The following is a 16,563-nucleotide window of genomic DNA, read 5'->3' as shown; positions in this document are numbered from 1 at the left end:
CAAATTATTTTAGTTATTATTCTTTGAATATATAATATATATAATATGTATAATATAGCAAGCCCTATCATGCTCCCTTAATGAGGGAAATATTAGGTTGTTAAATTGCATTTGGAGAAGAAAAACAGCAAACTATTTTCTTACTAAGCTCCTTATGGGATACCAGAAAGCATAGTAAGCCACCTCAAAGGAAGAAAAGTTGCAGCCAAGTATTATGTAGGTTGTACTCACAATCAAAAATGAAGGGAAGGGAGAAAGGGAAAAAAAAATAATTACAATGTCTGCAATAAAGGTAATCAACTGTAACACTGCTATACAATCCAACTTTTTTTTTAAACACTGCAGACTTTGTGAATAGCAAGCCACTAACAAACACATTAAAATTTTAAACAAATAATAAATAGAAAGAGTAGGTCTCTGGTTGCTATTTCACTGCAGAAGTAAAACGTAATGCCTGCATCAATAGTAAAATACAGTTCTCAGAGAAACCAAAAATTGTCACATGAAATAAGAAACATCAACTTCCTGTAAGGGAAAACTTGAAAAAAGAAAGACTTCACCGAGGGTATTCTATATTAATATATAGGAAATATTTATTTAAGGCTTACAATTTCTTACCTTGAGAAGCTATAAAAGTAATTTCACTGATTCTAATAGTGCTGCTTAAAGAATGCGCTGAGACCTAATGAAACATATTGGGAGAAGTAAACTGGAGCTGATAGCACTTGAAATGATCTGCTCTTAGGCCGTAGATCTCTTTCACATTTGGATATAGCTCTGAGATTTACTGGCAGTGTCAACCCAAGAATAACTATTAATTCTTGCAGACTGTAAGAGCAGGTATGAATAGGCATCAACTTTTTCTCAGCTTTGTGCTTCGTCTCACCTGAGCAATGCTGAATTAAACAGGTCTGTCCTGGTGCACCCTTCTTATTCCTGGTGCACCCTTTAGAAAAGCTGGCAGTTTGGCTTACTGGTTGACCATCTGCGCTAGAAAGCTTGTGAGCAGAGTCAGCTGAACAGCTGTTAAAACCTGGTGATCACATTTAGCCCTACATACAACAGGCAACTGGACGCATTTGAAGAGCATTGTAAAGAAAAGCTTTATCAAGACAGTTGTAGATTATCAGGCAGCAGATTCATAGCGGGAGGAGATTATGCATTTTCTGCATGTATTGGGCAAAACTACTAGTAGCTAAAGAGAAGATAGATTAGACATATCCTTGCACATGTATAAAGCCACCTTTAGGTCAGTTTGAATTGTTCACATTTTTTATTGTTACTTTACTTTTCTTGACTAGATCTGTGCAGTATCATTTATATATTATAAAAATAACATTATAATAAAAATTCTTCCCTACTGAAGAATAAATTTATAGACAGATTCTGAATATGGGACCGTGTATAGGATCTTGGCAGCACTGAAAAATAAAATATTTTCTCCAGGCTGCACAACTGACTAAAACTTTTAATTTACTTCTACAGAAGCACTGAGGCCTGAAAATCCTGTACAGACTTTGCACAATAGGAGCCCACAAAAGGGGATCTTTATCTCTGGGAGATGCTGTAATGAGCTATGCTTTACTAAGGGCTGGCACCTAAGGCAGAGTCCTGAAATCCTTCCCAGCAGAGCTAAGGCATGTTCCACCTGACACAAAGCTGTCCTGAGTTAGACATTTTCCCTCCATAATAAAGATACAAATAGGGCACCTTCTAGCTAACAAATACTTTGCAAAATGTGGAAAATGATTTCATTGTCTTTGCAACATACACAAGGACTGAAGGGAGGAAAAAACAAAAAACACTGGGATGAAAAGAAAAGAACAGGTCTTGTCTCCCAATTCTCTGCTCAGATCACTTAAATGACCAAATCAACTGTCTAAACAAAGACAGAAACACTTCAGTCTTCTAGATAACATAAGTCCCAAAAGGCAGAAGCTCAATATCTGATTATCTGAATTTAAATCAAACAATTCAGAGAATCAAGACTTTATTATACTCTGACACCGGAAAATAAAACCAATCAAAAGCATTTTGACTGCAGTAGACTGTTACTTGGGCTTAATTTGAAGTACAAAGCTTTAGTAGTGTCCAGCATCATCTATATCAAAAGCTAATTTCCACATCTAATGCCAAGAAGGGTAAAAGTTATAAATTTTTATTTGCTGTTTCTTAAAAATGTCAATGAAGTAGCAGTTACAAAATGCATGCAACAGTATTTCTAAGATGTCAGTTCTTGCCACATAAGTTTGCAGTCCTAAGCTCTGTGGGGTGTATTAGACACCACTATAGACACTATAGACAACCCCCGGCACAAGAAGGGGGTCCAAGAAGAGTAGTGCATCGTTTGCACCTGTGTCTGCTAAACAAACAAAAAAAATTTAGATTTTGGCTGCAAAACAATTTCTGCCTGACAGAAAAAACAACGTAACCTGTTGCAAGACAATCTCAAATGTTTTTTTCAGTAAGATGAAGCCAGAGACTGTTTTTGGCTAGGATATCATGCTTCCCGGATTTAGTAATAGACATCCTGTTTGTTTGCAGCATATACTCCTCAGTGTTAAATGAGCAGGGCTTCTCACACAACAGGCAGTGCAGCTGCCTGCAACATAAGTAATACTGCTTACATGGAGAATTTTGATGTTTTTCTTTCTCTTTTTCTGTCTTTCATACCTGCCTAAGGAAGACTGCCATCTAATTTAGAGAAGACATCTGGACGGTTTGATTTATATAATCAAGATACAACATTGTGTACATATTTAAAGTAATAAAGTTGTTTTTTGAAAGGGAATGGTATTAGAAACATTAATAAGAAAGATACTCTGAAGTAATATCATGAGTGATATTAGTTGGTGCAATAAATGTAGTATTTAAACAAATACTTTCAAAATTTCCAAAAATGGTATGTTTTACTATTATTCCTTTCACAGACAGATATGAATTTGGCATACTGTAACATCATAGCAGTGTTATGTTAATATTTACCTTTTACTTTGTCTCTTTTCTTGGCAATGTAACTAGTTACTAAAGATGGCTTTTTTCATATTAACTATTTAACTGCCATCTTTACACTTTCATAACAATCAGAATTTTACGTGGAGATGACTGAAATTTCCAGGGACTCATATATCCCTTAACTCCTTACAGCTTTTGATAAGTTAAGATTTTGCTGGCCAACCCTGATAGCTAAAAGTAACAATGATGTTGTATATAAGGTACCCACATATAAACAAACTCAAACATATAGGAATATAATAATAGCAAATTATTACCCTATCCATTTTTATTGGCCTTGACAGTTCATTATCAAATTATTCACCAGTTACTTATAGCTGCACAGAGAGTCAGTATAAGTAATTTCAATAGTATGCAGAAACATCTATTCCCTGAAAGGTTTCCCATTTTCATAACATATAGGGTTGTGGTGGTTGTGTTTATGTTGCACTTCTGTGTAACAGGATGTATTTATCCTGTAGTTATTGTGCCTTGTCTCTGCCTTTACCTGATTCAGGTGTTATTTGCTTTGATTTGCCTGCCCCAAAGTATTTCCTGGTTCTCTATGTAAACGTAGAAATTCCTGTTGTTATGAGCAGCAGTAGTGTTTTATCTTGGTGGAGAGGAATGGGAATGGTACCTTTTCTACTCGTTGGTCTTATTTTGACAGCGTAGTTATTAACCAGTGGGGCAAGATGGTTGTTTCAAACCACGATCACGAAGATCAGGGAATAAAATACCCTTGTAGCAACGGCGGCACAGCGGAGCCCACTGGCATCTCCAGGAGCGCGAGCTGTGCTCACGCCTGCCTTGCGCAGGGACGGGCAGTGCAACGGTGCCGGAAGCCTACGGGAAAGGAGGATGGCGGCCACCAGCGAGGAGGAAGTTGGCCCAAACAGAGGAGAGGGGGCAGCTCAGAGAGGTGATCCCATTCCTACAGTGCCCTCAACCTAGAGTGGGCAGGATGTGACAGAGACGATCGCCAATGGTAATATCGGACTGTACACATAACAGCATCCACTTTAAAGAGCAACCTACACAGCACCAAACACAGCCTCCTCTTTTCATCACCTGGTCTTTCCACTGAGGTTTCCATTGAAGTTTTCCCTTCTCTTTTAAGACAACTTACAGAATTAGAAAGAGAAAATTAATTTTTTCAAAACGTTACCAGTTGTGGTTCAAAGATGGCAGCCTTTAGGATAGCACAGATCGAGCACTTCTACTAAACAGGCCCAGATTCCACTCTGAATTTATAAGCGGAGATAAGTAACTCAAATTTCACCCAGAAGTCCTTGGCCTTTACCCTGCTATTGTCTTCTAAATTTTCACAAATTTGTTGTTTTATGTAATATCTCAGTAATTGCAACTAAGATGGTGAATATTTTTAATAGATCTGTTCCTTCCTTCTCTACCATCTACCCATTGCTGAATCAGTTCATTTTGTATCATCTTCAACATGATGAAAGAGAAACTTCAACAGTATCATGGTCTTTTTATAAAGGTATAAAGTAAATGTTTTAGAAGACATAATCTTTACAGTGGTGCGAGAGGTATCATATTTTTTCCTATAGAATCAGAAAGAAAGGATTTTTCAGTAATAATTTCTATGGTATATTTCTTTTTTCTGTTTTTAACGTGGAAGCAGATTAATTTCTATAGATTGTGTCAACTGTCATATTATCCCAGATGGGATTTACCAGTAATCAAAAAATCTACACGGATGCAGAATTTCTTGCACCGAAAACACTCTTGATGTAGTATTAAGGGATGTATAGCAAAACTTAAATAAGAATGTCAGACCTCGGAGGAGCAGGAAAGAGCTATTCTAAACAGATAACAAAATAAGAGGAAAAGCAAACTGGAAAGGATTTTGTGCTGTCTTTGGAGGATATATTCTTGTTTGACACTGCTTTCATTTAGACCTAATGAGGAATTCAAATATTTAATTATTTCTTCTATGATAATATTCCATTTACCAACTACTTATCACCATATAAAAGAGTATAGATTTGAATTTCTGGTACTATTATACTGTGAAAGATTACGGATCATAAAAGTTCAGTATGGGAAACCACAATTCCCATTTTGTCTTATTTTGTTCTTATTATATGTGTGCCAGGAGCGTTTCAATCAAGATGGAATGGTGTTCATTCCAGCCATGCAAAGTAATTTTGGTACACACTGTGATTTCAGCCTGCCTAAAAGCTTAATCTCTGAATAAGGACACAGTTCCTAGCAGTTATTAAATGAGCTTTGGGTATCAGTTTCATTGCTGCTGGGTAAGCTGTTATGATTGACTTTGTGGGCCAGCCACTGTGCAATTGTTGCTTTTATATGCTTAATTGCTAACTACATGTTTGGCCCTTTATTAAGAGCTTGAAATAAAATGATGCTAAACAAAAAGACAGAATATTCCAGTGAGATTGAGGAAAGCATAATTTTAGCTTTTTTGTGTGTGCTTAATATTATTAGACTTGCTCCCATCTCTGTCATGTAAAGTCATGAGAAAACACTTAAATGAGCAAAATATGGTTGCGTGGAATATGGATGTTCAACTTGATGGCAGCAGCTTAGAAAAAGGGGCCAAGAAAGAGAAAGAAAATTCAAAAACAAGATGCGCTCTCCTGAAGAAAATCAGGGCAGAGACAGAACAGCGATCCTCAGAATTGGAATGAAGAATGAAAGATTGTCAAGTTGGACACAAGTACTATTAATTTGCTGTGATGCTTTTTGCCGTTCCAATAAAAATATTCCAACTGGTAGTGACAGTCAGAATGCCCGGTGTATATTTGCCCTCTATCCCTATCCACTGGATGGAAGTCGGGAGAGCAGACTGATAGCAGGCAGACAAAAGATTTGGAGCCTGTGGCAATTAAACTGGAGATAATCAGAGCATTGATGGAAATTGCTAATTAATCACTGAATAGCAACAAATGATTGCGACTGGCTTGAGGAGAAGATAGTCGTACTGGTTATACAGTAATGACAGCCAAAACTGTCACACAAAGACCATCTCGTTGAAAGCTGAGTTGTATAATATAAGCAACTTCACCTGAAGACCAAAGAGGTCAAGAGAGTTGAATTCCTAATGTGTTGGAGCGAAAAGCTGAGGTAGGAAAAGGAGAGAGAAGAGCTGCCCATAAATGTGACCATCTGCTGTAATCCTGCCCAGCAGCGAGGGCACAAATAATGCCAGCAGCCACATTCGCTGCATGTTCGTGCGACTACACCCACAGGCAGAGTGAAGGACTGTGATCATATGATTATAACTCCACATCTGGCATCCATCATATGACCTCTGTGATGAGAAAATGTTCAAGTCAAGATCCTGTAAATATTCTTCCAAAAAGAGGAGTAGCAAATAGCTTCTTAAGAAATGATCAGAGATCACACTGTTTCTTGTACACTTTCAGCTAGGGAGTATTTAGGTGTATCAGATAATATGCATAGCTAGGCACCGCTATCATCTCAAGAGCAACCCTTGAAAGTCCCCATTTCATTGGCTCTTGGACTTTTTTAGCTTGGTCAATATGAATATTTGATGTGCACCAGCTACGATCTGGAAGTCAAGACCATTGTATGGAAGGCAAAAACTCCCTTCCTTGTAAAAGGAGGATAGGCTGAAAAAGACAGTAATAATAATAATAATAATAAAAAAAATCTGAGTTTTAATCAATGGATTAATTCAACTATTTGCAATGTCACCATGGTATATGACAGAGAACATTTTTCACACTATTGAAGACCTTTCTGGTATTTTTTTTTTTTTTTTTTGGCATGTGTCTAAAATGTGCTTGCTACCAATTGCAAAGATGGTCTTGGATTTCTCCATCGATGTTAATAGTGCATTTTTGGCAAACACATTGAAAACTACCTCTTAATTTGGGATTCCTCCATTTATTTGATGGAATAGATTCTATTTCTTCCATAAAAGATTAATTGAATTATGTTTCTGCTTTTAAATGTTGATTGTGATCACACCCAATGAGCACCAGTCCACAAACCTAGAGGATTTTGTTGAAAAATAAAACTGGCTCCTAATCTCTGATTATTTTTCTCCTGCAAGATGGAAATAGACAAGTATACAAACAACTGTGCTTGACATTATAACATTATATTTTGTCTAAATGAACTTCGTTTCAGGAAAATATGCTACCATTTACTGTTGGGATTACTTTTTGGGGGGGGCAGAAAGAAAAGAAGTGAGGGAAAGCTGTATAAAATGGCATTCTCCAAGATACTACGTGAACTGCACACATTAAACCCAACTGTTGACTTTATTTCTGTAGGGGCATGTTTATTTCTGCAGAAGCAGAAAGGCCCTCCTCAGTTACTGAATCAGTGAGCAGAGTAAAAGGTGGATAATTTTAGGTAGATCACTTAGGACTGTATCTCCCTTGTACTTTGCAAACCTTAGTTTGACAGAGGAAGGACCTTTACGAACCAGTATCTTTTCACAATATGTGACAAACTGAAAATATCTTGTGGAGAATGAAAGTGGCTTGCCTCCATAGGAAGTTAATTTTAAAAAGCTATTCTTGGTTAACTGCCTATATGAGCACTCATTTCTTCAGAATAATGTAGAAATAACTATTAAATTTTTCATTCAGGTGCCAACCAGACAGCTCTCAATTATGAACAATAGTCATTAAAATAGATAATAGACATTACTAATAATAGATATTACTAATAATGTTGCATTATTTTTTCCTTTGCAGATATTTATAAACAATGAGTGGCATGACTCACTCAGTGGTAAAAAATTTGCGGTCTTAAACCCTGCAACCGAAGAGAAAATCTGTGATATTGAAGAAGGTGACAAGGTAGGATTTTCTTTCATGTTTTTAACCTTATCTTTGAATATAATTCTGAACCTTAAAACCAGGAAGGCAACATTTTTATTTTTTCTTGGAAAATACTACCTCAGGTGGAGATATATCTACTTCTTCCTACATTTGACAACATAATTCTTATTTTTTTTATTAAGATTTAATCTTGTGTGTAAAATTACACTGGAAAACCTGTTTACACTTAGGACTGTACACACATGAAGAAAATTATGAAGAAAATTTTTTTGCTAATTTTTGTCTATTATCTTTGATCAGTGGCATCCAGTGATTTTACTGTCATTTTAGCTATTTTTCACCTGTCTTCCCTACACAGTAATGTAATCTGTTCAAAGTGCATATTACATAAGACCTTTCTTTACCAATTATATAATAAAGTAGACAAATCTTAGTATTTTCCCATGATAGGCAAACGCTGAGAAAATGTTAATGACTAGCTACATTTACAGCTGTGAATTTCTGTCTTCTCAGTATTGCCTCCTTCAGCAAGGTGTTTTTCCAAAAAATATATTGGAATACACTACTAGAAACACTGTGAGGATTTAGGTTATATAACAAATAGACACTAATTCCATCAAAACTGATTTACATGTTGAATTGACGATTTTAAGAAAAGGTTTTAAAAAATTGTTTGCAGTTACAAACAAACATTCATTCTGATATATATGAGATTTCTTAGTGAGAAATTACAAATATATGCAGCTTAATCAAAGCTACAATGAAAACCTAAGCACTCAAATAAGCAGATATATATTTTCATCATTCTAGGTAAATTTAATTTGAAAAGAGTTTGCATAGTGGTACTGTATAGTTTAAATGCATGTTATCAAGTAGAGGGTACTTGTTTAAAAAGAACAGACACTGCAGCTTAAACAGTTTCAAAACTGATGACCAAAGAAATTTTTTGGATAAACTCTGAGAAAGTAAGTTTAGAAACGAATGTTCTTTTTCTAGTTGACAGCTATAAAAAACAACCTGCTAGCTGGGCTTGAAAATAATACTCATTTTATAATTAATGCTTTAATTCAAGCAAATATTTATTTATTTTTCTACACCTTCCCACCAATGGCAAATTTCCACATCCAAAAGCCAGAAATATTTGTTCACATTTCTTACAAAATGACATTTGACATTCAATTTGTTTTCAGTAGGGCTCATTTTTGATCAAGAAGTATGCATGCCTATAATGAATTGTTTGAAGAATCTGTTTTATATTTAACAGCAAAATAGTTTAACAGTAGACCCTCCTTATCCATGAGAATTATTATGAAGCCTATAAGCAGTATCCTATCTTACCAGTTTACTGACACAATTTATTACCGATATAACAAAGTCTATTTCAGGATATTTTAATTTTCTGTATTGAGATTCTCCCTGAAATTAAATTTTCTTTTTGAGGAATTCAACTTTCATTTCCCATTGAATCTCAATTACTTGATTTTATAATTTTGTCATGGATCTCCTGATAAACTTTAGCCCTAATGCTGTCAACAGAGATCATGCAAGCTGCCAGTATCAAGAAAGTCGTAATGAAGATATTTTTAAAAAACTTTTTGTTATACAAAAGATGGCAAAATTTGCATAAATCTGGCTTTCTGTAATCTGAGCATGAACCTTAAAATGTCTCGTTCTCGCTTTTTAGTTCTTGGTATCTGTATCTAGAGATCAGTCTCACTGAAATTTTTTCAGGCTCTTTCTACCTTCAGCCAAAGAATTTCATCAGTATGCTGTTAAATGCTGAATTGTATCACGCTAGCACATCATAGGTGCTTTTGATGTAAAATACTACCCCTTCTACCTCTTCTCTGTTCAGTCTTTGAAAATCAAATTACATTGCAAATCAGGTTGGCCTGATATTTGATCATCCTCAAATTAAATTACTCATGACCTGCAACTGTTCACTTAGCATTCAAAACTCTTGTAGCTTTCATTCTTTACAAGCAATCTAACAAGTCATTAAATAAAGAGATAATACTGTTCGACACACAGGTTTGCTTTCTCTCCAGTAATTTTGCAGACTAATGTGTAATGACAACTGCTATTAACTAAATTGCCAAGTGAAATGTACAAATCTAGTAAATTACACAGTCATTGTGAACCTAATATTCTAGAGCCTAGTCTTTAGATAACGAGCCAAGAGATTTTAGGAATTTAATTTATGTGTACAATAGAGTTGACAAAGGGCTGTACACTGCCTTGCAGTGGTATTTAAAAAAAAAACAAGTGGAGATTACAAAGCACAGACACATATGTGGGTGGGAACTGTTTTCCTTTCAGTTTGATGGCTCTTTCAAGCTACATTCCCTAATCCTAAAGGCCCCTGCTAATAATAAAGGACTGCATTTGCTTAATAAATGGTCAGTGGGATGTAAAGTAAAAAAATCTATAAAAATCTATTAGAACAATCAGCTCTGCAAGACACTATCAGTCTTGATTCTCTCAGTGTAGATTTACGTACCTAAGTCTAATTTCATATAGTTGAGGAAAATCTTTTTATTTTTATTTTACATTCACAGAATTTAATTAGTTTTGAAAATTATTTTATTGATTTTTAATTATTTCTTTCTGTGGTAAAAAGAATTCATGACACTGTATTTACTTTTAATTTGCACCAATCATGAAGGTATGACTTACTTAAATTCTCAGCTTGTTCTTTCTTTTCCAGTACTTATAAATGCCAGATATTACAGGCCAAGGCATACATCCCAAGCTGTTGTACTGAAAAGCTTTAGAATGCTGACATTGGTTAAATATAAGAAAATAAGAAAGTATTATTCAGTGAATATAGTTTTCCAGTCCACAGATAAGTGATGAGGTATTTGATGAGATTCTGACAGTTCAGAGGAAAAGCAATCCTTCTTAATCTGATAGGTTTCATCTACCTGATAAAAGTGACTGGCTGGAACTATTATATAATGATGAAGCAGCTGATGGATCCTTCTGATCCATCCTTTTCCCAAATCTCCCATCTTTACAAGTCGAAAAGGTTCTGGAGAGTCTCCTGCCTTACAAATCTGTGCCGGCTTGGGGATTTCTCAGATTTCTAAGGCAAGATTTGAGGCTTTTTTTTGTCCCTTTAAGAAGAATTAATTATTAGCTATCAAAATCAGTTAAAAGTTCTGGCGCTGATTCACAATTAAAAACAATTGACTTTGGTGTTGACTCAATCAGCTTTGCTGACTTGGTCCACCTTGACAGTGATTTACCCAGAAGAGAAGAGACTCTAGCAACACAAAAAAAGTTCAAAAGAAATCCTCTAAAGAATGCACGCACATTTTTCAGGGAAATCAATCATAGATTGATTTGTCTTTTTTTTCTTTAAATTTGTTTTAATGTATAATAAAAGACTAGAATAAACCTCTTTTTTGTTTTGCTAGAAAAACTTTTACAAGATTTATGAAATTCAGAAAATTTCAAGTATTTAGACCTATTTCTCAGGAGATTTTTAACTGAGTTTTTTATATTCCAGAACATTCTTACATACAGAAGCGTTTCATGTAATTTATTGTATGTCTCTTCACTATAGCAAAAGCCAAATACTAAATAATAAATTGTACTATGAAAACATTCATAGTCTGAGAAGTTAACTTGTTTAATGTAAAGATAAAGCTCAGACTGCTTAGACTCAGCATTTTAAACCTAGTCAGCTAGTCAGTTGCTCACATTATTTTAAAAACTTATGTTCCTTAATGTCTTCAAATACAAATACAATGATTTGTGTCTCCCAATAATACATGTGTGTTCATGTTACAAAACATTTTAGAGAACAGATTTTTCTAAACTAGTCTTCATCTCCAGATTTTTTAGATTATGTTGGACGCCTAAAAATTTAACTAGCAGATTTGGGCATTTTTTTTAATGTGGAGGAGCTTCAGTTGCAGAGGTAATACAACTTACGGGTACATCTCCAATTATGGATGCTAAAAGATGGACAGGTTTGAAAAAATAAACCTAAAAATAGTGTTCCTTAATATGTTTTTATTTTAGGAGCTTTGAGAACCCATCTGTTTCTCATATGATTTCACATTGCTGAAATGATAGCGAAAATCTTTGAAAAGGAAAGAAAAACATACATTTAGTTTATTACTACAAAGTTGCTAAATTAATTTTGATTAGATTTAAAGTTTTCTAATGGGATGAGTGTTTATTTATTCTGCAAAACACCTTGCATGTTTGACAACAAAACTGGGTGACATAATCAATTATTGATCATAAAATTTTCCCTGTTTTCCCTACAGGCAGATGTAGACAAGGCTGTTAAAGCAGCCAGAAAGGCTTTTGAGCTTGGTTCACCCTGGCGAACGATGGATGCTTCAGAACGAGGAAGGCTCTTGAATAAACTGGCTGATTTAGTTGAAAGAGACCGGCTAATTCTTGCAGTAAGTACAAGTGAACAAAAAGAAGGAGAAAAGGTCTGGGCCCTGAATTTTAAAGGAAAGAGGTATCAGCAAGGGTAACATGCACTATCCCTTGGAAAGTCAGGCTATCTCAGTACTTGGTTTTGCTCTGTATTGCAAATGGACCTTATTAAACCAGCCTGCACTCTGGTCCCCTAAGGCCCCAAAGGTGGGTACAAAGTGCTTAAATGTTTGATCAGCTTTAAGAGAATGCTTAAGCTCCCTACAACAAATGCAGTTTTAATTGTTTATTGTTAAGGACACAGTAACAACCAAGATGTGCTTAACACTTGGCTAAATCAAGACCTAAATCACAAGGCCTAAATCACAGCTCAGCTCAAAGGTTCCATACTTACAGGAAAAACAAGTCATTACTAGGAGAAACCTGAGGTGATACTTGTTTGCACTATCTCGAAGGTAAACTCTGTTTTCTGTGAAGAGTGTCAAAAATTTAAGAAAGCATAAGGAGCATCGAACATTCAGGATCATCACTTTGAGTTAATCACTACTCAAAGTATTTAGACATTTGCTACAAATAGCACCAACAATAAGCTAGTAAAATTTAAATCTCCAAAATACATAAAAATTTTTAAAAGGATTTAATTGTCCATGGTTTCTTTCTGGCTCTATTCTAGATAGATACTTGCACTGGAACTGAGGTTTATATCATATAAAATATAATTATTTTTATAATATATGGGGTTTTTTGGATGGTCATTGGATGTGATTGTAATCCTAATACATGTTATTATATTTTCAAATTTTCAAAGTTCGTAACTGTCAGTTTTACACTTTTCTTCAATTAAATTCTTTCCCTAAATTAATCCTATCACCTTGATCTGCAGTGATAATTAATTTTCTAAGGAGAAAATTCAGGTGGTTATCCTTTGTACCTTTAACAATGTTAAGTTTACTGGAACTGAGAGACTACATTTTAAAGGATTTGCACACTTTATAGGAAAAGTTGCCTGCCTGCCAGCTAAATATTGGATAAACTGGCATTTTCTTCTTTGTCATACAGCCTATGACATTACACTTGCAATGAGGAAAGGGAATAATCTTTCTTCCTCAAGGAAGCAGAGCAGCCGGTTTCTGTTCTTATTTGTCATTTTTACAGTAGCAAAGTACTCCTTCCCTCCAGAGCCCATCCCTTGGTTCCATTTTACTGTCTTTGTTTTTATTTCCCACAGCTTCAATACATTATTGGTTAATTTTCCCTTTTAGGTAAGGTGTGTTTGAATGAAGTGCTTTCCAGACTCCATCAGAATAGAATCACAGAATCAGTAAGGTTGGAAGGGACCTCTGGAGATCATCTAGTCCAGCCTCCCCGCTCAGCAGGGTCACCTATTAGACAGGGTTGCAGCAACAAGAACCCCCCTTGCTGAAGCCCAGGGTTGAACCAGGGACCTTTAGATCTTCAGGCTAACGTTCTTCTAGCTGAGCTATTTCATCCCCCCAAATAGAATGAGTTACCCAAAGAGATTTTATCCACTCACAGTTTAGCCAAGGAGCCACAGAGCCAGTAGAGAGAGAATGAAAATCAGCCTTGTAAACCACTAGAGGCCAAACTAGACCTCCAAAGTTCATTGTAAATACATTTTCACAAGCTTGTGCATTTGACCAGGATGAAAATTATTCCATTCATTGTTTCATGTAATGATAAGATGCCTCTCTCACAAGCTCCGGAGGCTGAACAGTTTTGTAGGCTACTGGAAGAGTAAGTCCTAGTAGATTACTGAGAGATCTGCAAAGATTTTTGTTTCTAAAGTTTCAGTCTGTTGTGATGTTCAAAGTTAGAGTTCCTAAGTTTAGGGTCAGAGAAGAATTTTTTCCTATTGCCAAAGAGAAAGTAAACAATATAGACAGGGCTGAGTTACCATCTTGAGTAGCAAGGGTACATTTCATTTGATCAGTTCCTTCTTGTTGAAAACCATCAAGCATTGCTGGCTTCTCCATTTAGTTGCTCTCTTCCTGCAGTCCTTTCACTTAACTAATACTATGCACAATACAGGGAGTATTTAGGTGAAATAATACCTTTCCAAGATCAGATTATAGGCTCTGCCTGAAAACTACATTTCAAAAGAAAAGAATATTTCCAGAATTTGACTAGATCTTGATAAATAAGATAAATTGAGATTCTCCTGCCAAGCATCCTCACAGAATTGTCCACGAAGCCAAAGGTCCCCTCTGTCTCTGTGGCTGGAAAATTTGGGGAAAATTTTCTAGGAGGATCAAGAAGATGTTGACATTATTTAAGAATTGTATATAGTCTTTAATTAAATTTTCCAACAATTTGGGGTAATAAAATGGTGCTAATCCAAACCATATACTCTAAATTTGGCTGTAATTCCACCATATTCAGTGCTGGGATCAGTGTGGGATCATTAGAGCACTGTGGGAGGAACAGAATTGGTCAATGGAAAAGTTATAGATGAATACATGTTAATTGTGTTTCTACAGGTTAAGATTTTGGATATATCTTTACCAGGCATGGAAAGATGGCTTCATGTTGACTAATTAGTACACTCAATTATTAGCTAGCCAATGAAAAGATTCTCTTCTACATTTATATATATATATATATATATATATATATATATATATATATTTTTTTATTACCTTACTCTTCCCTAAAGTTTCCTGAGGGCTCAAGTCTTTCCTTTCCTCATCCGGTGACTCAGGGTTTATTTTGGTACTATTATTGCATGCTTTGGGTCTTCTTGCTCATATAATTTGCCACTTATGCATTCATTAAGCACCTAGGAAGTGTCCCTTGGTAATTAAAAAACATAGTAGCCTAAATATGTGTGATAATCATTGCCAGGAAACTATTACCTACCTTGGATGTCAGTGCAAAAAGCACACAGAGTGACAGGGACCAATCATTTTATTTACATCAGCTAACCCATAGACTCCTAGTTGTAGTTCTTTTCATCTACACTTATAGAACATTCAGATTAAATCAGAGACATTTCTCTGATTCAGCTGGGAGGAATTTAATGTTTTCAGAACCTCTTTCATTTCAAATGTACCATGACCAAGTTATCTGCAGAGATTGCTAAGAATAAATCTTTATGAAAATTTCTCATTTGTAAACTGCCTGCTTGGGCTTTTCTTCAAAAGTTAACTCTCCCTCAGAGAAGAATTAATATTCTAGATGATTGTAGAAAAACTGAAAAATTGAACAACTGAAAGCTATATGACAAATTACTGACATAAGAATGTTTATCTATATTTGATATTAACTTCTTAATTGTTGCTTTCTGCAGACAATAGAATCCATTGATGGCGGAAAACTCTTTTCCACTGCCTACCTAATGGATTTAGGTGCCTGTGTTAAAACATTACGCTACTGTGCAGGCTGGGCTGATAAAAACCATGGCCGTACTGTGCCAATGGGTAAGTAATTTTGAGAAAATGAAAATACAGGATTGAATCCATGTGATCTGTTTTTAAGAAAAAAATACCTGTTCTAAAAGTGATGCCACATGCAAAAATTTAAAAAGGAAAATATTTTAGACAGATTTAAATGTAGGTTAATTGAGGTTTATTATAGTGCTCTCTACACATATTTAATGTAGTTATTCAAATTTATTTATTTGAACCACTAATAAGTATTCCTTACTCACTAGAAAGGTGTTAGCCCGCATGTACATCAAAAAGCAACAGGTTTCTTTTACATAACAAAGTGTAGTTTACATGACGGTACAGTAATGCAATAATAGTCTTCAGTTATCTGATAGTGTATTTGAAAGACTTCAGCAGATAGAAATGAGGAAATACTCTCTTATTTTGCTGAAATTCCATTCTATTCACTCTTCCTATTAACTAGCTCTGTGAAAACACTGTGTCTAACTGCCTTTTTTTCAGGAGCAAAAAAAAGGGATGGTAATAAAGAAGGAATTAAGGAACACTACAGTGATAAATGCTTCCAACTTTTTGCATCACGCAGATGCCTAGACTAGGCTTAATGGAACACATGTTTATCTGAAACAAAGTGAATTTTATACTTAATGGATTTGATTTAAGCTAAGATCTAATATTAAAAAATGTCTGATATGTATCTGGATTGCAAGTAGCTTTTAAAAAAGAACTTTCCAAAAAAAGGTGATAGAAGAAAAAAGAAACAAAGAATGTCCATTGGTGTTCTGTGCATACCATATTGAGAAGCAGGGTTACCATTGCAGCAAGTTAGTCAGATTGGCAGAATCCAACTTTGAAGCTATGAGGAAAGTAGAGATTGAATCCAGATGTACTTTTTGGTTGTTGTTGCATAGTTAAAATTTTGAAAATGTCACTTATAAATAAAATAGTATGCAGCTAAG

At 35.1% G+C, this 16,563-nt stretch overlaps 1 protein-coding gene across 2 annotated transcripts in view; it reads left to right on the top strand.

Moving 5' to 3' along the window:
• ALDH1A1 (aldehyde dehydrogenase 1 family member A1) overlaps window positions 1-16,563 on the top strand; it is a 49,000-nt gene that overhangs the window by 15,096 nt on the left and 17,341 nt on the right. For both annotated transcript variants that reach the window (XM_062599226.1, XM_062599227.1), the window contains 3 exons: window positions 7,713-7,817; window positions 12,080-12,220; window positions 15,508-15,637. In XM_062599226.1, the coding sequence (XP_062455210.1) occupies window positions 7,713-7,817; window positions 12,080-12,220; window positions 15,508-15,637 (376 nt within the window). The remainder of the gene's footprint in view (window positions 1-7,712; window positions 7,818-12,079; window positions 12,221-15,507; window positions 15,638-16,563) is intronic.

This window comes from Rhea pennata, chromosome Z (genome assembly GCF_028389875.1).
Source record: "Rhea pennata isolate bPtePen1 chromosome Z, bPtePen1.pri, whole genome shotgun sequence".
Lineage (NCBI taxonomy): Eukaryota > Metazoa > Chordata > Aves > Rheiformes > Rheidae > Rhea > Rhea pennata.
The sequence above is the reverse complement of the archived record's forward strand: the minus strand, read 5'-3'. Positions and strand labels throughout refer to the sequence as shown.